We start from the raw sequence: 23785 nt of genomic DNA on the forward strand, positions 1-23785 counted from the left end.
ATCTGCATGAAGTGCATTGAACTGCAACTTCTTAAAGACTATGTTAAGGAACTGGAGCTGCAGCTTGATGACTTTTGGCTCATACGGGAGAACGAGGAGGCGACAGACAGGAGCTACATGGGGTGGTCACCCCTAGGTTGCAGGAAGCAGCTACCTGGGTGACTGTCAAGAGAGGGAAAGGGAATAGGCAGCCCGTGCGGAGTATCCCTGTGAACGTTCCCCTCAGTAATAAGTACACCACTTTGGATACTGTTGGGAGGGAGGGGACAACCTGTATGCAAGACTATGTTTTCACTGCATCTCAGTATACGTGACAATAATAAATCAATTCCAACTTGAATTCCAGAGAAGATCTATAAGAACATAAGACATGGGAGCAGAATGAGGCCATTCAGCCCATCCAGTCTGCTCCACCGTTCATCATAGCTGATTTATAAATCCCTCTCAACCCCATAACCTTTGATGCCGTGACTAGTCAAGAACATATCAATCTCTGATTTATATACCCAATGACTCGACCTCCACAATTATTTGTGGCAATAAATTCGACAGATTCGCCACCCTCTGGCTAAAGAAATTCCTCCTTATCTTTTTTCTAAATGGACGTTCTTCTATGCTGAGACTGTCCTTTGATCCTAGACTCTCGCACTGTAGGATTCTTCCTATAAAAGGGCAACCAAAAGTACAGTGAATGAAGTGACAGATACCAGCCATCCATAACCAGCCTGCTATACAACCATGGACAGTATTATGGAAGATCTCTCTTAGATTTGTGTAGCTCAAAAACACTTTGTGTCTTCCTGTGCTTTTCTGCATGATACCAACAGGCCCACCACAGACCTGGTCCTGGGACAGGGTGGGACTGGACAAGGCAGTGTCATTGCATCAGTTCTCCTCTTGATCTTGAAAGTAAACAAGGTCAGAAAATTCTGGAACACTCAGCAGGTCAAGCAGTATCTGTAGGAGAGTTAATAGATTACATAAAACATAGAACATCACATTCAGCGCACAATGAAATTAGGAGAGCCAGAAGGGGCTATGAGAAGGCCTTGGCGGACAGGATTGAGGAAAAGCCCCAGGCTACTGTGGAAAGCGAGGGAGGAGATTACTGAGCCTCTGGCGATGATCTTTGCATCATCAATGAGGACGGGAGAGGTTCTGGAGGATTGGAGGGTTGTAGATGTTCTTCCCTTATTCAAGAAAAGGAGTAGAGATAGCCCAGGAAATCATAGGTTAGTGAATCTTACTTCAGTGGTTGCCTGGATTGGGAAGCATGATGTACGAGAATAGGGTGAGTGAACTCAGCTTTTTTCCATGGAGCGACGGAGGATGAGAGGTGACCTGACAGAGGTGTACAAGATAATGAGAGGTATTGATCGTGTGGATAGTCAGAGGCTTTTTCCCAGGACAGAAATGGCTAGCACGAGAGGGCATAGTTTTAAGGTGCTTGGAGTAGGTACAGAGGAGATGTCAGGGTTAAGTTTTATACGCAGAGTGGTGATTGCGTGGAATGGGCTGCCGGTGGCGATGGTGGAGGCGGAAACGACAGGGTCTTTTAAGAGACTCCTGGGTGGATACATGGAGCTTAGAAAAATAGAGGGCTATGGGTAAGCCTAGGTAATTCTAAGGTAAGGACATGTTCTGCACTGCTTTGTGGGCCGAATGGCCTGTATTGTGTTGTAGGTTTTCTATGTTCTAATGTTGTGCCTATCTTGAAGCCAATTTATACTAAGTATCCTTCTCCTGCATATCATCCATATCCCTCCACTCGTTTCAGATTCACTTATCTATCTAAAAGCCACAAAGTCCTAAATGGGCTGCTTCCACTACTACCTCTGGTAACCTATTTCATACACCTACTATACTCACCTTTAAAGTTCCCTCCTCAAATCAGAAATCCTCTGATGTTTGACACTTCTGTCAAAGTAACATATTCTGTCTGTCCACTCTATATGTGCTTCTCATAATTTTATAAAGCTCTATCAATCTCCCCTTAGTACCAACACTGCAGAAAAAATGACCCAAATTAATCCAATTTCTCCTTATAGCTCCTGCCTTCTAATCCAGGCCACATCCTGGTAAACCTCTTCTGCACCGTCTCCCAACATTTCGACATCCTCCTATAATGCGGCAAACAGAACTGCAGATAATACGTCAAGTATGGTCTGAAATAAAGTTTTATACAGCTGCAATGTGACTTCATTACTCACCACCTCTACACCATACTCCTTCATTATCCACGTGCAGAGACACTTTCAGTGAACCCTGGACCTGGGCCCCAAGATCCTCCATGTGATTACGAGGCCTATCATTATCAGAATCAGAATCAGGTTTAATATCACTGGCATACGGTACATCGTGGAATTTGTTGTTCTGCGGTAGCAGTACATTGCAATACTTAATAATAAAATTTGTTATTTGCAGTAAGAAATATAAAATACTGAGGCAGTGTTCAAAGGTTCATTGTCTGTTTAGAAATCTGATAGCGTAGGGGGAGAAACTGTTCCTGAAACGTGTGGCTTCAGGCTCCTGTATCTCCTCCTTGATGGTAGCAATGAGAAGAGAGCATGTCTGGGTGATGGCCAACACCTTCTATCATATTTTGAAGATGTCCTCGATGCTGGAGAGGCTGGAGCCCATGATGGAGCTGGCTGAGTTTACAACTTTCTGCAGCTTTCTTCAATCCTGTGTGGTGACCCGTCAATACCAGACGGTGATGCAACCAGTTAGAGTGCTCTCCACGGTACATCTGTAGAAATTTGTGAGTGTGTTTGGTACAGTAACTGTATAATTTCTCCTTTCCTTTGATATCCCAAAGTACAACACATCACATTTTGCATTTTGATCACTCCAGCCTGAGCCATTGAGTTATAAGGACCTTTTGTTACAAATACATTTGGATAATGACTCCTTCACTGAAGCCTAGGAGACACTGACATGCTTGTTAAACAACTGAAACGTGAACATACTTCACTGGTGTCACACTGCCCACTGATGGTCAGAGCACCTGATGAAACTCCAGACACTTGGTTCACGTTCCATACCTGAGGAGGCGTGTGTCAATGGCAAAACCTACAGTTAGCTGCTATGCAGCAACAGAGACCTCCAACACCCGAGGAAAGGAGTGGCTGACAGAGTGTCCAGGTGAAGGGTCTGGACCCGAAACGTTGTCTCTCCATTCCCTTCCACTTCCACAAATGCAACCTGACCCTCTGAGTTCCTCTGGCAGATTGTTTGTTGCTCCTGATTCCAGCTTCAGCCCTTTCTTGTGTCTCCCCAAACACCAATGTTCACAGAGTGGAGATCGCTGCCCTCCAATATACAACTGAGAAGTAGACTCCTTGTAGCCGGGTGTCAACATCAGAGGATCTACTCTGGGCCCAGAACACTTATGCAATCATGAAGGGGGCTATATTTCATTCGGAGTCTGAGGACATTTGGTATGTCACCAAAACCTCTTGAAAATGTCTGCAGGTGTGGCAAGGAGAGCGTTCTGACTGGTGGCATCACCGATTGGTCTGGAGGAGCCACTGCAGAGGGTTGTAATCTCAGCCAGCTCCATCACAGGCACAACCCGCCCCCCCCCCCCCCCCAGTGAGCACACCTTCAAAAGGCAATGCCTCAGGAAGGCAGCATCCATTACTACCCATCCTGAGGAGGGACACTCAACAAATCATAAACAGCTTCAGCTTCTTCCCCTCCACCAACAGATTTCTGAATGCTCCACAAATCTATGAACACTACACCTCATTATTCTTTATTGTTGCAGTATTTTGTTTGTAATTTATAGCAATTTTTAAAACTTTGCTCTTTACTGCTGCTAAGCAAATAACAAACATCACATCATTTAACTCAGAGATAATCATACTGGTTCTGTTGGGATCCTTCGAAATCACGGGTATGATGGGCAATCAGTTTCAGTGTCAGGTCAACACCCAGCATGCAGGGGTGGCGGCTTGTTTCTGAGATGTAGTAATGCCTTGGATATGACAGCAGGGCGCCTGCTGTTGAGGATAGTGAGAAATATTGAATACACTAGATGGAGATATTTATCACGACTGCTACTTACACAGGACCCTTTGCACAATTACAGAAACAGTTACTTTCCACCCATTAACCCACCCCCATCACCACTACATAGAACATAGAACAGTACAGCACAGTACAGGCCCTTCGGCCCACAATGTTCTGCCAACCCTCAAACCCTGCCTCCCATATAACACCCCACCTTAAATTCCTCCATATACCTGTCTAGTAGTCTCTTAAATTTCACTAGTGTATCTGCCTCCACCACTGACTCAGGCAGTGCATTCCACGCACCAACCACTCTCTGAGTAAAAAACCTTCTTCTAATATCCCCCATTGAACTTCCCACCCCTTACCTTAAAGCCATGTCCTCTTGTATTGAGCAATGGTGCCCTGGGGAAGAGGCGCTGACTATCCACTCTATCTATTCCTCTTATTAACTTGTACACCTCTATCATGTCTCCTCTCATCCTCCTTCTCTCCAAAGAGAAAAGCCCTAGCTCCCTTAATCTCTGATCATAATCCATACTCTCTAAACCAGGCAGCATCCTGGTAAATCTCCTCTGTACCCTTTCCAATGCTTCCACATCCTTCCTATAGTGAGGTGACCAGAACTGGACACAGTACTCCAAGTGTGGCCTAACCAGAGTTTTATAGAGCTGCATCATTACCTCGCGATTCTTAAACTCTATCCCTCGACTTATGAAGGCTAACACCCCATAAGCTTTCTTAACTACCCTATCCACCTGTGAGGCAACTTTCAGGGATCTGTGGATATGTACACCCAGATCCCTCTGCTCCTCCACACTACCAAGTATCCTGCCATTTACTTTGTACTCTGCCTTGGAGTTTGTCCTTCCAAAGTGTACCACCTCACACTTCTTCGGGTTGAACTCCATCTGCCACTTCTCAACCCACTTCTGCATCCTATCAATGTCTCTCTGCAATCTTTGACAATCCTCTACACTATCCACAACACCACCAACCTTTGTGTCGTCTGTAAACTTGCCAACCCACCCTTCTACCCCCACATCCAGGTCATTAATAAAAATCACAAAAAGTAGAGGTCCCAGAACTGATCCTTGTGGGACATCACTAGTCACAACCCTCCAATCCGAATGTACCCCCTCCACCACGACCCTCTGCTTTCTGCAGGCAAGTCAATTCTGAATCCACCTGGCCAAACTTCCCTGGATCCCATGCCTTCTGACTTTCTGAATAAGCCTACAGTGTGGAACCTTGTCAAATGCCTTACTTAAATCCATGTGGATCACATCCACTGCGCTACCCTCATCTATATGCCTGGTCACCTCCTCAAAGAACTCTATCAGGCTTGTTAGACACAATCTGCCCTTCACAAAGCCATGCTGACTGTCCCTGATCAGACCACGTTTCTCTAAATGCCCATAGATCCTATCTCTAAGAATCTTTTCCAACGGCTTTCCCACCACAGACATAAGGCTCACTGGTCTATAATTACCCGGACTATCCCTACTACCTTTTTTGAACAAGGGGACAACATTCGCCTCCCTCCAATCCTCTGGTACCATTCCTATGGACAACGAGGACATAAAGATCCTAGCCAGAGGCTCAGCAATATCTTCCCTCGCCTCGTGGAACAGCCTGGGGAATATTATCCGTCCTAATGTATTTTAACAACTCCAATACCTCCTCTCCCTTAATATCAACATGCTCTAGAACATCAACCTCACTCATATTGTCCTCACCATCATCAAGTTCCCTCTCATTGGTGAATACCAAAGAGAAGTATTCATTGAGGACCTCGCTCACTTCCACAGCCTCCAGGCACATCTTCCCACCTTTATCTCTAATCGGTCCTACCTTCACTCCTGTCATCCTTTTGTTCTTCACATAATTGAAGAATGCCTTAGGGTTTTCCTTTACCCTACTAGCCAAGGCCTTCTCATGCCCCCTTCTTGCTCTCCTCAGCCCCTTCTTAAGCTCCTTTCTTGCTTCCCTATATTCCTCAATAGACCCATCTGATCCTTGCTTCCTAAACGTCATGTATGCTGCCTTCTTCCTCCTGACTAGATTTTCCACCTCACTTGTCACCCATGGTTCCTTCACCCTACCATTCTTTATCTTCCTCACCAGGACAAATTTATCCCTAACATCCTGCAAGAGATCTCTAAACATCGACCACATGTCCATAGTACATTTCCCTGCAAAAACATCATCCCAATTCACACCCGCAAGTTCTAGCCTTATAGCCTCATAATTTGCCCTTCCCCAATTAAAAATTTTCCTGTCCTCTTTGATTCTATCCTTTTCCATGATAACTATAAAGGCCAGGGAGCGGTGGTCACTGTCCCCCAGATGCTCACCCACTGAGAGATCTGTGACCTGACCCGGTTCATTACCTAGTACTAGATCTAGTATGGCATTCCCTCTAGTCAGCCTGTCCACATACTGTGACAGGAATCCGTCCTGGACACACTTAACAAACTCTGCTCCATCTAAACCCTTGGAACTAATCAGGTGCCAATCAATATTAGGGAAGTTAAAGTCACTCATGATAGCAATCCTGTTATTTTTGCACCTTTCCAAAATCTGCCTCCCAATCTGCTCCTCTGTATCTCTGCTGCTACCAGGGGGCCTATAGAATACCCCCAGTAGAGTAACTGCTCCCTTCCTGTTCCTGACTTCCACCCATACTGACTCAAAAGAGGATCCTGCTACATTACCCACCCTTTCTGTAGCTGTAATAGTATCCCTGACCAGTAATGCCACCCCTCCTCCCCTTTTCCCCCAAAATCCCTTGTAAAACACTGAAATCCAGGAATATTAAGAATCCATTCCTGCCCTGGTACCAGCCAAGTCTCTGTTATGGCCACTATATCATAATTCCGTGTATGTATCCAAGCTCTCAGTTCATCACCTTTGTTCCTGATGCTTCTTGCATTGAGGTACACACACTTCAGTCCTTCTACCTTACTGTCTTTACACCGTTTATTCTGCTTCTCTTTCCTCAAAACCTCTCTGTATGTTAGATCTGGCTTTACTCCATGCACTTCTTTCACTGCTCTATCACTCCGGGTTCCATCCCCCTTGCAAATTAGTTTAAGCCCTCCCAAACCATGCTAGCAAACTTACCTGCAAGGATATTGCTCCCCCTCGAGTTCAGGTGCAACCCATCCAATCTGTACAGGTCCCACCTTCCCCAGAAGAGATCCCAATGATCTAAAAATCTAAAACCCTGCTCCCTGCACCAACTCCTCAGCCACGCATTCAACTGCCATCTCCTCCAATTCTTACCATCACTGTCACGTAGCACTGGCAGCAATCCTGAGAACGTCACCCTTGAGGTCCTGTTCTTCAGCCGTCTGCCTAGTTCCCAAAACTCACACTTCAGGACCTCATCCCTCTTCCTGCCTATCTCGTTGGTCCCAAGATATATCACGACTTCTGGTTGCTTTCCCTCTCGTAGCAGGATGTTGTGCACCCGGTCAGAGACATCCTGGACCCTGGCACCCGGGAGGCAACAAACCATGCGGGTGTCCTTCTCACGTCCACAAAATCTCCTGTCTGCTCCCCTGACTATAGAGTCTCCAATGACGACAGCTCTCCTCTTCACCATCCCATCCTTCTGCACCACAGGGTCAGACTCAGTGCTGGAGGCCCTGCCACCATGGCTCACACCTGGTCGGTCGTCCCCGCCAACAGTATCCAGGACGGTAAACTTATTATTCAGGGGAATGGCTACAGGGGTGCTCTGCACTACCTGTCTGCTCACCTTCGCTTTCCCCTACTTTATAATTTCCTGTCAGAGTCACCTTATGTACAAGCACTCCTGTGCCTAGTATCACTTTAGGGACATACAATCAATCATATGTCTTAATATTAATTGTGCTCTGTTATTATTTTTGTGTTCCTTATTGTGTTTTTTATGCTGCATTGGACCTGGAGTAACATTTATTTCATTCTCTTTAACACTTGCATAATGGAAATGACATTGAACAATCTTGAGTCTTGAAACTAATGGTCCAAGCAACAATTGGTCAGCAAACAGTGTCCTAGGTACTAATTTATAGAAGAGAGATGAGCAGATATACGAGATCACTGCTGAACTCTAATTTACTTACACTAATTGTTTTCATTGGCAGAACGCAGGTTGACAAGAGATCCCATCTGGTTATTGCTAATCATCAGCCAATAATACGATCGTCCACAAAGACACCAGAGCGCACCCTTGCCCCAAATGCTGTCCGACCACTGACTGCAAAGGCTGCCTTACAGAGGCTGCCAAATAGAGCCTTTCTTCTGCCCAGCAAAGGGAGCAACATCAAACACTGAGGTAAAGTCGGGAAAAACTCTACACTGCATGGTGTTGTGTGCTGAGGTAAAGTCGGGAAAAACTCTACACTGCATGGTGTTGTGTGCTGAGGTACTGTTGGGAATAACTGTAGTCTGCAAGGTGTTGTGTGCTGAGGTACAGTCGGGAAAAACTCTACACTGCATGGTGTGTGCTGAGGTACTGTTGGGAACAACTGTAGTCTGCAAGGTGTTGTGTGCTGAGGTACTGTTGGGAATAACTGTAGTCTGCATGGTGTGTACTGAGGTACAGTGGAGAATAACTGTAGTCTGCAAGGTGTTGTGTGCTGAGGTACTGTTGGGAATAACTGTAGTCTGCATGGTGTGTGCTGAGGTACAGTGGAGAATAACTAGTCTGCAAGGTGTTGTGTGTTGAGGTACTGTTGGGAATAACTGTAGTCTGCATGGTGTGTGCTGAGGTACAGTGGAGAATAACTGTAGTCTGCAAGGTGTTGTGTGCTGAGGTACTGTTGGGAATAACTGTAGTCTGCAAACTACACTGCATGGTGTTGTGTGCTGAGGTACTGTTGGGAATAACTGTAGTCTGCAAGGTGTTGTGTGCTGAGGTACAGTCGGGAAAAACTCTACACTGCATGGTGTGTGCTGAGGTACTGTTGGGAACAACTGTAGTCTGCAAGGTGTTGTGTGCTGAGGTACTGTTGGGAATAACTGTAGTCTGCATGGTGTGTGCTGAGGTACAGTGGAGAATAACTGTAGTCTGCAAGGTGTTGTGTGCTGAGGTACTGTTGGGAATAACTGTAGTCTGCATGGTGTGTGCTGAGGTACAGTGGAGAATAACTAGTCTGCAAGGTGTTGTGTGTTGAGGTACTGTTGGGAATAACTGTAGTCTGCATGGTGTGTGCTGAGGTACAGTGGAGAATAACTGTAGTCTGCAAGGTGTTGTGTGCTGAGGTACTGTTGGGAATAACTGTAGTCTGCAAAGTGTGTGCTGAGGTACAGTGGAGAATAACTGTAGTCTGCATGGTGTTGTGTGCTGAGGTACTGTTGGGAATAACTGTAGTCTGCATGGTGTGTGCTGAGGTACAGTGGAGAATAACTGTAGTCTGCATGGTGTTGTGTGCTGAGGTACTGTTGAGAATAATTGTAGGCTGCATGGTGTGTGCTGAGGTACAGTGGAGAATAACTGTAGTCTGCAAAGTGTGTGCTGAGGTACAGTGGAGAATAGCAGTAGTCTGCATGGTGTGTGCTGAGGTACTGTTAGGAATAACTGTAGTCTGCATGGTGTGTGCTGAGGTACTGTTGGGAATAACTGTAGTCTGCATGGTGTGTGCTGAGGTACAGTGGAGAATAACTGTAGTCTGCAAGGTGTGTGCTGAAGTACTGTTGAGAATAACTGTAGTCTGCAAAGTGTGTGCTGAGGTACAGTGGAGAATAACTGTAGTCTGCATGGTGTTGTGTTCTGAGGTACAGTCAGGAAAAACTCTACACTGCATGGTGTTGTGTGCTGAGGTACAGTGGAGAATAACTGTAGTCTGCATGGTGTGTGCTGAGGTACAGTGGAGAATAACTGTAGTCTGCAAGGTGTTGTGTGCTGAGGTACTGTTGGGAATAACTGTAGTCTGCATGGTGTGTGCTGAGGTACTGTGGAGAATAACTAGTCTGCAAGGTGTTGTATGCTGAGGTACTGTTGGGAATAACTGTAGTCTGCATGGTGTGTGCTGAGGTACAGTGGAGAATAACTGTAGTCTGCATGGTGTTGTGTGCTGAGGTACTGTTGGGAATAACTGTAGTCTGCATAGTGTGTGCTGAGGTACAGTGGAGAATAACTGTAGTCTGTATGGTGTTGTGTGCTGAGGTACAGTGGAGAATAACTGTACTCTGCAAGGTATTGTGTGCTGAGGTACTGTTGGGAATAACTGTAGACTGCAAGGTGTTGTGTGCTGAGGTACAGTGGAGAATAACAGTAGTCTGCAAGGTGTTGTGTGCTGAGGTACTGTTGGGAATAACTGTAGTCTGCATGGTGTTGTGTGCTGAGGTACTGTTGGGAATAACTGTACTCTGCAAAGTGTGTGCTGAGATACAGTGGAGAATAACTGTAGTCTGCATGGTGTTGTGTGCTGAGGTACTGTTGGGAATAACTGTAGTCTGCATGGTGTGTGCTGAGGTACTGTTGGGAATAACTGTACTCTGCAAAGTGTGTGCTGAGATACAGTGGAGAATAACAGTAGTCTGCATGGTGTTGTGTGCTGAGGTACTGTTAGGAATAACTGTAGTCTGCATAGTGTGTGCTGAGGTACAGTGGAGAATAACAGTAGTCTGCAAGGTGTTGTGTGCTGAGGTACTGTTGGGAATAACTGTAGTCTGCATGGTGTTGTGTGCTGAGGTACTGTTGGGAATAACTGTAGTCTGCATGGTGTGTGCTAAGGTACAGTGGAGAATAACTGTAGTCTGCAAGGTGTTGTGTGCTGAGGTACTGTTGGGAATAACTGTAGTCTGCAAGGTGTTGTGTGCTGAGGTACTGTTGGGAATAACTGTAGTCTGCAAAGTGTGTGCTGAGGTACAGTGGAGAATAACAGTAGTCTGCAAGGTGTTGTGTGCTGAGGTACTGTTGGGAATAACTGTAGTCTGCATGGTGTGTGCTAAGGTACAGTGGAGAATAACTGTAGTCTGCAAGGTGTTGTGTGCTGTGGTACTGTTGGGAATAACTGTAGTCTGCAAAGTGTGTGCTGAGGTACAGTGGAGAATAACTGTAGTCTGTATGGTGTTGTGTGCTGAGGTACAGTGGAGAATAACTGTACTCTGCAAGGTATTGTGTGCTGAGGTACTGTTGGGAATAACTGTAGACTGCAAGGTGTTGTGTGCTGAGGTACAGTGGAGAATAACTGTACTCTGCAAGGTGTTGTGTGCTGAGGTACTGTTGGGAGTAACTGTAGTCTGCATGGTGTTGTGTGCTGAGGTACAGTCGGGAAAAACTCTACACTGCATGGTGTTGTGTGCTGAGGTACAGTGGAAAATAACTGTACACTGCATGGTGTGTGCTGAGGTACTGTTGGGAATAACTGTAGTCTGCATGGTGTGTGCTGAGGTACAGTGGAGAATAACTGTAGTCTGCATGGTGTTGTGTGCTGAGGTACTGTTGGGAATAACTGTAGTCTGCATGGTGTGTGCTGAGGTACAGTGGAGAATAACTGTAGTCTGCATGGTGGTGTTGTGTGCTGAGGTACTGTTGGGAATAACTGTAGTCTGCATGGTGTGTGCTGAGGTACAGTGGAGAATAACTGTAGTCTGCATGGTGTTGTGTGCTGAGGTACTGTTGGGAATAACTGTAGTCTGCATGGTGTGTGCTGAGGTACAGTGGAGAATAACTGTAGTCTGCATGGTGTTGTGTGCTGAGGTACTGTTGAGAATAATTGTACTCTGCATGGTGTGTGCTGAGGTACAGTGGAGAATAACTGTAGTCTGCAAAGTGTGTGCTGAGGTACAGTGGAGAATAGCAGTAGTCTGCATGGTGTGTGCTGAGGTACTGTTAGGAATAACTGTAGTCTGCATGGTGTGTGCTGTGTAGTCTGCAAGGTGTGTGCTGAGGTACAGTGGAGAATAACTGTAGTCTGCAAGGTGTTGTGTGCTGAGGTACTGTTGGGAATAACTGTAGTCTGCAAGGTGTTGTGTGCTGAGGTACTGTTGGGAATAACTGTAGTCTGCATGGTGTGTGCTGAGGTACAGTGGAGAATAACGTGTGCTGAGGTACTGTTGGGAATAACTGTAGTCTGCATGGTGTGTGCTGAGGTACAGTGGAGAATAACTGTAGTCTGCAAGGTGTGTGCTGAGGTACAGTGGAGAATAACTGTAGTCTGCAAGGTGTTGTGTGCTGAGGTACTGTTGGGAATAACTGTAGTCTGAGGTACTGTTGGGAATAACTGTAGTCTGCATGGTGTGTGCTGAGGTACAGTGGAGAATAACTGTAGTCTGCAAGGTGTGTGCTGAAGTACTGTTGAGAATAACTGTAGTCTGCAAAGTGTGTGCTGAGGTACAGTGGAGAATAACTGTAGTCTGCATGGTGTTGTGTTCTGAGGTACAGTCAGGAAAAACTCTACACTGCATGGTGTTGTGTGCTGAGGTAAAGTGGAGAATAACTGTAGTCTGCATGGTGTGTGCTGAGGTACAGTGGAGAATAACTGTAGTCTGCAAGGTGTTGTGTGCTGAGGTACTGTTGGGAATAACTGTAGTCTGCATGGTGTGTGCTGAGGTACTGTGGAGAATAACTAGTCTGCAAGGTGTTGTATGCTGAGGTACTGTTGGAAATAACTGTAGTCTGCATGGTGTGTGCTGAGGTACAGTGGAGAATAACTGTAGTCTGCATGGTGTTGTGTGCTGAGGTACTGTTGGGAATAACTGTAGTCTGCATGGTGTGTGCTGAGGTACTGTTGGGAATAACTGTACTCTGCAAAGTGTGTGCTGAGATACAGTGGAGAATAACAGTAGTCTGCATGGTGTTGTGTGCTGAGGTACTGTTAGGAATAACTGTAGTCTGCATGGTGTGTGCTGAGGTACAGTGGAGAATAACAGTAGTCTGCAAGGTGTTGTGTGCTGAGGTACTGTTGGGAATAACTGTAGTCTGCATGGTGTTGTGTGCTGAGGTACTGTTGGGAATAACTGTAGTCTGCATGGTGTGTGCTAAGGTACAGTGGAGAATAACTGTAGTCTGCAAGGTGTTGTGTGCTGAGGTACTGTTGGGAATAACTGTAGTCTGCATGGTGTTGTGTGCTGAGGTACTGTTGGGAATAACTGTAGTCTGCAAAGTGTGTGCTGAGGTACAGTGGAGAATAACAGTAGTCTGCAAGGTGTTGTGTGCTGAGGTACTGTTGGGAATAACTGTAGTCTGCATGGTGTGTGCTAAGGTACAGTGGGGAATAACTGTAGTCTGCAAGGTGTTGTGTGCTGTGGTACTGTTGGGAATAACTGTAGTCTGCAAAGTGTGTGCTGAGGTACAGTGGAGAATAACTGTAGTCTGTATGGTGTTGTGTGCTGAGGTACAGTGGAGAATAACTGTACTCTGCAAGGTATTGTGTGCTGAGGTACTGTTGGGAATAACTGTAGACTGCAAGGTGTTGTGTGCTGAGGTACTGTTGGGAATAACTGTAGTCTGCAAGGTGTTGTGTGCTGAGGTACTGTTGGGAATAACTGTAGTCTGCAAGGTGTTGTGTGCTGAGGTACAGTGGAGAATAACTGTAGTCTGCAAGGTGTTGTGTGCTGTGGTACTGTTGGGAATAACTGTAGTCTGTATGGTGTTGTGTGCTGAGGTACAGTGGAGAATAACTGTACTCTGCAAGGTGTTGTGTGCTGAGGTACTGTTGGGAATAACTGTAGTCTGCAAGGTGTTGTGTGCTGAGGTACAGTGGAGAATAACTGTACTCTGCAAGGTGTTGTGTGCTGAGGTACTGTTGGGAGTAACTGTAGTCTGCATGGTGTTGTGTGCTGAGGTACAGTCGGGAAAAACTCTACACTGCATGCTGTTGTGTGCTGAGGTACAGTGGAAAATAACTGTACACTGCATGGTGTGTGCTGAGGTACTGTTGGGAATAACTGTAGTCTGCAAAGTGTGTGCTGAGGTACTGTTGGGAATAACTGTAGTCTGCATGGTGTGTGCTGAGGTACAGTGGAGAATAACTGCAGTCTGCAAGGTGTGTGCTGAGGTACAGTGGAGAATAACCGTAGTCTGCAAGGTGTTGTGTGCTGAGGTACTGTTGGGAATAACTGTAGTCTGCAAAGTGTGTGCTGAGGTACAGTGGAGAATAACAGTAGTCTGCAAGGTGTTGTGTGCTGAGGTACTGTTGGGAATAACTGTAGTCTGCATGGTGTTGTGTGCTGAGGTACTGTTGGGAATAACTGTAGTCTGCATGGTGTGGGCTAAGGTACAGTGGAGAATAACTGTAGTCTGCAAGGTGTGTGCTGAGGTACAGTGGAGAATAACTGTAGTCTGCAAGGTGTTGTGTGCTGAGGTACTGTTGGGAATAACTGTAGTCTGCAAGGTGTTGTGTGCTGAGGTACTGTTGGGAATAACTGTAGTCTGCAAAGTGTGTGCTGAGGTACAGTGGAGAATAACAGTAGTCTGCAAGGTGTTGTGTGCTGAGGTACTGTTGGGAATAACTGTAGTCTGCAAAGTGTGTGCTGAGGTACTGTTGGGAATAACTGTAGTCTGCATGGTGTGTGCTAAGGTACAGTGGAGAATAACTGTAGTCTGCAAGGTGTGTGCTGAGGTACAGTGGAGAATAACTGTAGTCTGCAAGGTGTTGTGTGCTGTGGTACTGTTGGGAATAACTGTAGTCTGCAAGGTGTTGTGTGCTGAGGTACTGTTGGGAATAACTGTAGTCTGCAAGGTGTTGTGTGCTGTGGTACTGTTGGGAATAACTGTAGTCTGCAAGGTGTTGTGTGCTGAGGTACTGTTGGGAATAACTGTAGTCTGCAAGGTGTTGTGTGCTGAGGTACTGTTGGGAATAACTGTAGTCTGCAAGGTGTTGTGTGCTGAGGTACTGTTGGGAATAACTGTAGTCTGCAAGGTGTTGTGTGCTGAGGTACTGTTGGGAATAACTGTAGTCTGCAAGGTGTTGTGTGCTGAGGTACTGTTGGGAATAACTGTAGTCTGCATGGTGTGTGCTGAGGTACAGTGGAGAATAACTGTAGTCTGCAAAGTGTGTGCTGAGGTACAGTGGAGAATAACTGTAGTCTGCAAAGTGTGTGCTGAGGTACAGTGGAGAATAACTGTACTCTGCAAGGTATTGTGTGCTGAGGTACTGTTGGGAATAACTGTAGTCTGCAAGGTGTTGTGTGCTGAGGTACTGTTGGGAGTAACTGTAGTCTGCGAGGTGTTGTGTGCTGAGGTACAGTCGGGAAAAACTCTACACTGCTTGGTGTTGTGTGCTGTGATACAGTGGAAAATAACTGTACACTGCATGGTGTGTGCTGAGGTACTGTTGGGAATAACTGTAGTCTGCATGGTGTGTGCTGAGGTACAGTGGAGAATAACTGTAGTCTGCATGGTGTTGTGTGCTGAGGTACAGTGGAGAATAACTGTAGTCTGCAAAGTGTGTGCTGAGGTACAGTGGAGAATAACAGTAGTCTGCAAGGTGTTGTGTGCTGAGGTACTGTTGGGAATAACTGTAGTCTGCAAAGTGTGTGCTGAGGTACTGTTGGGAATAACTGTAGTCTGCATGGTGTGTGCTGAGGTACAGTGGAGAATAACTGTAGTCTGCAAGGTGTGTGCTGAGGTACAGTGGAGAATAACTGTACTCTGCAAGGTATTGTGTGCTGAGGTACTGTTGGGAATAACTGTAGTCTGCAAGGTGTTGTGTGCTGAGGTACTGTTGGGAATAACTGTAGTCTGCAAGGTGTTGTGTGCTAAGGTACTGTTGGGAATAACTGTAGTCTGCATGGTGTGTGCTGAGGTACAGTGGAGAATAACTGTAGTCTGCAAGGTGTGTGCTGAAGTACTGTTGAGAATAACTGTAGTCTGCAAAGTGTGTGCTGAGGTACAGTGGAGAATAACTGTAGTCTGCATGGTGTTGTGTTCTGAGGTACAGTCAGGAAAAACTCTACACTGCATGGTGTTGTGTGCTGAGGTAAAGTGGAGAATAACTGTAGTCTGCATGGTGTGTGCTGAGGTACAGTGGAGAATAACTGTAGTCTGCAAGGTGTTGTGTGCTGAGGTACTGTTGGGAATAACTGTAGTCTGCATGGTGTGTGCTGAGGTACTGTGGAGAATAACTAGTCTGCAAGGTGTTGTATGCTGAGGTACTGTTGGAAATAACTGTAGTCTGCATGGTGTGTGCTGAGGTACAGTGGAGAATAACTGTAGTCTGCATGGTGTTGTGTGCTGAGGTACTGTTGGGAATAACTGTAGTCTGCATGGTGTGTGCTGAGGTACTGTTGGGAATAACTGTACTCTGCAAAGTGTGTGCTGAGATACAGTGGAGAATAACAGTAGTCTGCATGGTGTTGTGTGCTGAGGTACTGTTAGGAATAACTGTAGTCTGCATGGTGTGTGCTGAGGTACAGTGGAGAATAACAGTAGTCTGCAAGGTGTTGTGTGCTGAGGTACTGTTGGGAATAACTGTAGTCTGCATGGTGTTGTGTGCTGAGGTACTGTTGGGAATAACTGTAGTCTGCATGGTGTGTGCTAAGGTACAGTGGAGAATAACTGTAGTCTGCAAGGTGTTGTGTGCTGAGGTACTGTTGGGAATAACTGTAGTCTGCATGGTGTTGTGTGCTGAGGTACTGTTGGGAATAACTGTAGTCTGCAAAGTGTGTGCTGAGGTACAGTGGAGAATAACAGTAGTCTGCAAGGTGTTGTGTGCTGAGGTACTGTTGGGAATAACTGTAGTCTGCATGGTGTGTGCTAAGGTACAGTGGGGAATAACTGTAGTCTGCAAGGTGTTGTGTGCTGTGGTACTGTTGGGAATAACTGTAGTCTGCAAAGTGTGTGCTGAGGTACAGTGGAGAATAACTGTAGTCTGTATGGTGTTGTGTGCTGAGGTACAGTGGAGAATAACTGTACTCTGCAAGGTATTGTGTGCTGAGGTACTGTTGGGAATAACTGTAGACTGCAAGGTGTTGTGTGCTGAGGTACTGTTGGGAATAACAGTAGTCTGCAAGGTGTTGTGTGCTGAGGTACTGTTGGGAATAACTGTAGTCTGCAAGGTGTTGTGTGCTGAGGTACAGTGGAGAATAACTGTAGTCTGCAAGGTGTTGTGTGCTGTGGTACTGTTGGGAATAACTGTAGTCTGTATGGTGTTGTGTGCTGAGGTACAGTGGAGAATAACTGTACTCTGCAAGGTGTTGTGTGCTGAGGTACTGTTGGGAATAACTGTAGTCTGCAAGGTGTTGTGTGCTGAGGTACTGTGGAGAATAACTGTACTCTGCAAGGTGTTGTGTGCTGAGGTACTGTTGGGAGTAACTGTAGTCTGCATGGTGTTGTGTGCTGAGGTACAGTCGGGAAAAACTCTACACTGCATGCTGTTGTGTGCTGAGGTACAGTGGAAAATAACTGTACACTGCATGGTGTGTGCTGAGGTACTGTTGGGAATAACTGTAGTCTGCAAAGTGTGTGCTGAGGTACTGTTGGGAATAACTGTAGTCTGCATGGTGTGTGCTGAGGTACAGTGGAGAATAACTGCAGTCTGCAAGGTGTGTGCTGAGGTACAGTGGAGAATAACTGTAGTCTGCAAGGTGTTGTGTGCTGAGGTACTGTTGGGAATAACTGTAGTCTGCAAAGTGTGTGCTGAGGTACAGTGGAGAATAACAGTAGTCTGCAAGGTGTTGTGTGCTGAGGTACTGTTGGGAATAACTGTAGTCTGCATGGTGTTGTGTGCTGAGGTACTGTTGGGAATAACTGTAGTCTGCATGGTGTGGGCTAAGGTACAGTGGAGAATAACTGTAGTCTGCAAGGTGTGTGCTGAGGTACAGTGGAGAATAACTGTAGTCTGCAAGGTGTTGTGTGCTGAGGTACTGTTGGGAATAACTGTAGTCTGCAAGGTGTTGTGTGCTGAGGTACTGTTGGGAATAACTGTAGTCTGCAAAGTGTGTGCTGAGGTACAGTGGAGAATAACAGTAGTCTGCAAGGTGTTGTGTGCTGAGGTACTGTTGGGAATAACTGTAGTCTGCAAAGTGTGTGCTGAGGTACTGTTGGGAATAACTGTAGTCTGCATGGTGTGTGCTAAGGTACAGTGGAGAATAACTGTAGTCTGCAAGGTGTGTGCTGAGGTACAGTGGAGAATAACTGTAGTCTGCAAGGTGTTGTGTGCTGTGGTACTGTTGGGAATAACTGTAGTCTGCAAGGTGTTGTGTGCTGAGGTACTGTTGGGAATAACTGTAGTCTGCAAGGTGTTGTGTGCTGTGGTACTGTTGGGAATAACTGTAGTCTGCAAGGTGTTGTGTGCTGAGGTACTGTTGGGAATAACTGTAGTCTGCAAGGTGTTGTGTGCTGAGGTACTGTTGGGAATAACTGTAGTCTGCAAGGTGTTGTGTGCTGAGGTACTGTTGGGAATAACTGTAGTCTGCAAGGTGTTGTGTGCTGAGGTACTGTTGGGAATAACTGTAGTCTGCAAGGTGTTGTGTGCTGAGGTACTGTTGGGAATAACTGTAGTCTGCATGGTGTGTGCTGAGGTACAGTGGAGAATAACTGTAGTCTGCAAAGTGTGTGCTGAGGTACAGTGGAGAATAACTGTAGTCTGCAAAGTGTGTGCTGAGGTACAGTGGAGAATAACTGTACTCTGCAAGGTATTGTGTGCTGAGGTACTGTTGGGAATAACTGTAGTCTGCAAGGTGTTGTGTGCTGAGGTACTGTTGGGAGTAACTGTAGTCTGCGAGGTGTTGTGTGCTGAGGTACAGTCGGGAAAAACTCTACACTGCTTGGTGTTGTGTGCTGTGATACAGTGGAAAATAACTGTACACTGCATGGTGTGTGCTGAGGTACTGTTGGGAATAACTGTAGTCTGCATGGTGTGTGCTGAGGTACAGTGGAGAATAACTGTAGTCTGCATGGTGTTGTGTGCTGAGGTACAGTGGAGAATAACTGTAGTCTGCAAAGTGTGTGCTGAGGTACAGTGGAGAATAACAGTAGTCTGCAAGGTGTTGTGTGCTGAGGTACTGTTGGGAATAACTGTAGTCTGCAAAGTGTGTGCTGAGGTACTGTTGGGAATAACTGTAGTCTGCATGGTGTGTGCTGAGGTACAGTGGAGAATAACTGTAGTCTGCAAGGTGTGTGCTGAGGTACAGTGGAGAATAACTGTACTCTGCAAGGTATTGTGTGCTGAGGTACTGTTGGGAATAACTGTAGTCTGCAAGGTGTTGTGTGCTGAGGTACTGTTGGGAATAACTGTAGTCTGCAAGGTGTTGTGTGCTAAGGTACTGTTGGGAATAACTGTAGTCTGCATGGTGTGTGCTGAGGTACAGTGGAGAATAACTGTACTCTGCAAGGTATTGTGTGCTGAGGTACTGTTGGGAATAACTGTAGTCTGCAAGGTGTTGTGTGCTGAGGTACTGTTGGGAATAACTGTAGTCTGTATGGTGTGTGCTGAGGTACTGTTGGGAATAACTGTAGTCTGCATGGTGTTGTGTGCTGAGGTACAGTGGAGTAGTGGTCACCAACCTTTTTAAGCACACGATCCCTACCTCGACCTTAGTGAAAGGCAAGATCTACCTACTAAATCGTTCGGAGAGAAAACAGCTCAGATTGTACTTCCAATTTGAGGCCTTTTATTTGGGCTATTCGTATTTGAATTACACAAAATACATTTAGATTTAGCTTATGAGAACACTCAGTCCTCGTTTATTGTCACTTAGAAATGCATGCATGTATTAAGAAATGATACAATGTTCCTCCAGAGTGATATCACAGAAACAGCAGAAATATTTAAAATGTCGCTGTCTACGGGTGAAGTACCGGAGGATTGGAGAGTGGCTCATGTTATTCCGTTGTTTAAAAAAGGATCGAAAAGTAATCCGGGAAATTATAGGCCGGTGAGTTTAACGTCAGTAGTAGGTAAGTTGTTGGAGGGAGTACTAAGAGACAGAATCTACAGGCATTTGGATAGACAGGGACTTATTAGGGAGAGTCAACATGGCTTTGTGTGTGGTAGGTCATGTTTGACCAATCTGTTGGAGTTTTTCGAGGAGGTTACCAGGAAAGTGGATGAAGGGAAGGCAGTGGATATTGTCTGCATGGACTTCAGTAAGGCCTTTGACAAGGTCCCGCATGGGAGGTTAGTTAGGAAAATTCAGTCGCTAGGTATACATGGAGAGGTGGTAAATTGGATTAGACCTTGGCTCGATGGAAGAAGCCAGAGAGTGGTGGTAGAGAATTGCTTCTCTGAGTGGAGGCCTGTGACTAGTGGTGTGCCACAGGGATCAGTGCTGGGTCCATTGTTATTTGTCATCTATATCAATGATCTGGATGATAATGTGGTAAATTGGATCAGCAAGTTTGCTGATGATACAAAGATTGGAGGTGTAATAGACAGTGAGGAAGTTTTTCAGAGCCTGCAGAGGGACTTGGACCAGCTGGAAAAATGGGCTGAAAAATGGCAGATGGAGTTTAATACTGACAAGTGTGAGGTATTGCACGTTGGAAGGACAAAGCAACGTAGAACATACAGGGTTAATGGTAAGGCACTGAGGAGTGCAGTGGAACAGAGGGATCTGGGAATACAGATACAAAATTCCCTAAAAGTGTCGTCACAGGTAGATAGGGTCGTAAAGAGAGCTTTTGGTACATTGGCCTTTATTAATCGAAGTATTGAGTATAAGAGCTGGAATGTTATGATGAGGTTGTATAAGGCATCGGTGAGGCCGAATCTGGAGTATTGTGTTCAGTTTTGGTCACCAAATTACAGGAAGGATATAAATAAGGTTGAAAGAGTGCAGAGAAGGTTTACAAGGATGTTGCCGGGACTTGAGAGACTCAGTTACAGAGAAAGGTTGAATAGATTAGGACTTTATTCCCTGGAGCGTAGAAGAATGAGGGGAGATTTGATAGAGGTATATAAAATTATGATGGGTATAGATAGAGTGAATGCAAGCAGGCTTTTTCCACTGAGGCAAGGGGAGAAAAAAACCAGAGGACATGGGTTAAGGGTGAGGGGGGAAAAGTTTAAAGGGAACACTAGTGGGGGCCTTCTTCACACAGAGAGTGGTGGGAGTATGGAATGAGCTGCCAGACGAGGTGGTAAATGTGGGTTCTTTTTTAACATTTAAGAATAAATTGGACAGATACATGGATGGGAGGTGTATGGAGGGACATGGTCCGTGTGCAGGTCAGTGGGACTAGGCAGAAAATGGTTCGGCACAGCCAAGAAGGGCCAAAGGGCCTGTTTCTGTGCTGTAGTTTCTATGGTTCTATGGTTCTGTGGTTCTAAAACAGGTCAAACCAAAGACTAACACTGACAGAACCACATAATTATAACATATAGTTACAGCAGTACAAAGCAATACCATAATTTGATAAAGAGCAGATCATGGGCACGGTAAAAAAAAGTCTCAAAGTCCCAAGTTGATCGACTCCCAAGTCCCCAACAGCAGGCGGCAAATGGGAGAAACTCCCTGCCATAAACCTCCAGGCACCAACAACTGCCGATGCATTGGAAACACCCGACCACAGCCGACACCGAGTTCGTCCGTCCGAAAACTTTGAGCCTCCGACCAGACCCTCCGATACAGCCTCCAAGCGCCATCGACCTCGCCCCGGCCGCCGAAACAAGCAAAGCCGAGATTCGGGGCCTTCTCCTCCGGAGATTCCAGACTACACAGTAACGTTTGTCAAACTTTCAAATCAATTCAAACAAGAAAACACTGTAGCTAGCATATCAAACAGGCCATTAGCTGTCTTTCTTTAAGAATATTACAATACTTCACACCTTTAATTCTAAGTTTCATTATTTAATTTTATTTCAACACGAAAAATAAATGAATAAAAATTGACTGTTGGACTCAGTGTGATGACTGGGGCTGAATACTTTCTGCTAGTTCCCTGAAATTTGGCTCATAACTACAGACAGCCAGTCTGAGACAGTCTGTGAGGTGTTTGTCAATAAGACAGCTCCTGTACTAAGATTCAATAATTTTCATCTGTGAAAATGCAATTTCACATAGATAAGTTGACCTGAAGTAGGTACTGACTTTTAGTGTTATAAAGCCAACATGCACACCGCGCATTGCTCAGGCCCCATCAATAGTAATTGCCGCCAGTTTATGAATGGGGATGTCATTTTCACGGACATATTTTTAAAACTCATTGTAAATATCCTCACCTCTCGTTCTTTCCTTTAATTGCAAAAGAGTGAGGAAGTTCTCCTTTGTTGTAAAATCCTGGAAAGCCATTCTGACAAATACAACAAGCTGAGCTGTTTGTATTACATCCAGGGATTCATCGAACTGTAGTGAAAAATACCCACGTCCTCTGACAGTGACTCTACCCTCCTTGTCACTGTTGCAGGGCCAAGCGGTATATTATGTATTGCGGTTGTGATGTTGTTTTTGTTTTTAAAGTCAGTAAAAACAGTCTCTGCGGTAATGACCATTGCTTCCTTGAATAAATCGACATCTGTAAAAGGCTTCTTGCATTTAGCCAAAAGGTGATTTACATGAAATGATGCTTCAATAGCAGTCTTATTCTGAGCAGCATGTTTTGTGAAAAACGATTGCTGGGCCTTCAACCCTGATTTCAGCTCAACTTTCCTGGCACGAATTGCGCTCTTTGGGGGGTAGGTGTCTTCAAATTTCTGGTGGTTGGTGCTGTGGTGCCTCTCCAGATTCCCTCTTTTCGTCAGTGCTTGTGTTTGGTGGCACAACATATATACACACTTGTCTTTCACCAAGGTAAGTAGAAATTCCTCTTCCCATTCTGGATGGAATTTGTACGTTTTCGCCTTCTTTCGTGGAGCCTCCGCCATGCTATCAGGATACCACGAGCGAGTGCCGTATATTGATGTTTGCGACAGTCTGTACTCTTATCTAATTTAATTGGTCACTTTGATGCAGCACAGGCTACGCTGAAAACGTAGTTCATGGTGGGGGTGCTACACACGTGCACTGGGCAGAAAGCATGGAACTAAAACCCCGCAACCCGGAAACAATCTCTCTTTACAAACAGCTTTCAGTCGCGGAAGTATTGCTATATTACCATTATCCTAATTAGTATTACTTATTTTTATAATGCTCACATTACAACAGTATTTGTGTATTTATTTTTGATTTTTTTTCGGGATCTACTGGGAAAGTCTCAAAGATCGACCGGTCGATCACAATCGACGGGTTGGCGACCACTACCGTAGAGAATAACTGTACTCTGCCAGCTGTTGTGTGCTGAGGTACAGTGGAGAATAACTGTACTCTGCAAGGTGTTGTGTGCTGAAGTACTGTTGGGAATAACTGTAGTCTGCAAGGTGTTGTGTGCTGAGATACTGTCAGTAATAACTTTGCAAGGTGTTGTGTGCTGAGGTACTGTCGGTAATAACTGTACTCTGCAAGGTGTGTGCTGAGGTACTGTAGAGAATAACTGTAGTCTGCCAGCTGTTGTGTGCTGAGGTACTGTAGCGAACAGCTGTACTCTGCAAGGTGTTGTGTGGAGAATAGCTGTTCTCTGCCAGCTGTTGTGAGCTGATGTACTGTTGGGAATAACTGTACTCTGCCAGGTGTTGTGTGCTCTGGTACTGTTGGAAATAACTGTACTTTACAAGGTGTTGTGTGCTGAGGTACTGCAGAGAATAGCTGTTCTCTGCCAGGTGTTGTGTGCCGAGGTACTGTTGAGAATAACTGCAATCTGCAAGCTTTCTTTGGTGTCCACACATGGAGAAGAAATACACAACGATTTAACTCCCCCTGGCTGCTGTGTCTGAACTCCACCCGTGCTTTCCTGCTTTTAACTTTATGCATCTTATCCTCCTGGCTTTGCCAGTTCTCCTCTGTTTCAATCGGT

The 23785-nt window shown here is 45.6% G+C and overlaps 1 protein-coding gene across 1 annotated transcript in view; it reads left to right on the forward strand.

The window, feature by feature from the left end:
- Positions 1 to 8340, forward strand: part of lrrc56 (leucine rich repeat containing 56) — a gene marked incomplete at its 5' end in the record, with an annotated part of 179572 nt that extends 171232 nt beyond the window's left edge. Inside the window, one exon of the mRNA XM_063039126.1 lies at positions 8151 to 8340. Within this exon, the coding sequence (XP_062895196.1) occupies positions 8151 to 8340 (190 nt within the window). The remainder of the gene's footprint in view (positions 1 to 8150) is intronic.
- Positions 8341 to 23785: the final 15445 nt, after the last annotated feature.

The sequence above is a fragment of the Mobula hypostoma genome (assembly GCF_963921235.1).
Source record: "Mobula hypostoma chromosome 11 unlocalized genomic scaffold, sMobHyp1.1 SUPER_11_unloc_2, whole genome shotgun sequence".
NCBI lineage: Eukaryota > Metazoa > Chordata > Chondrichthyes > Myliobatiformes > Myliobatidae > Mobula > Mobula hypostoma.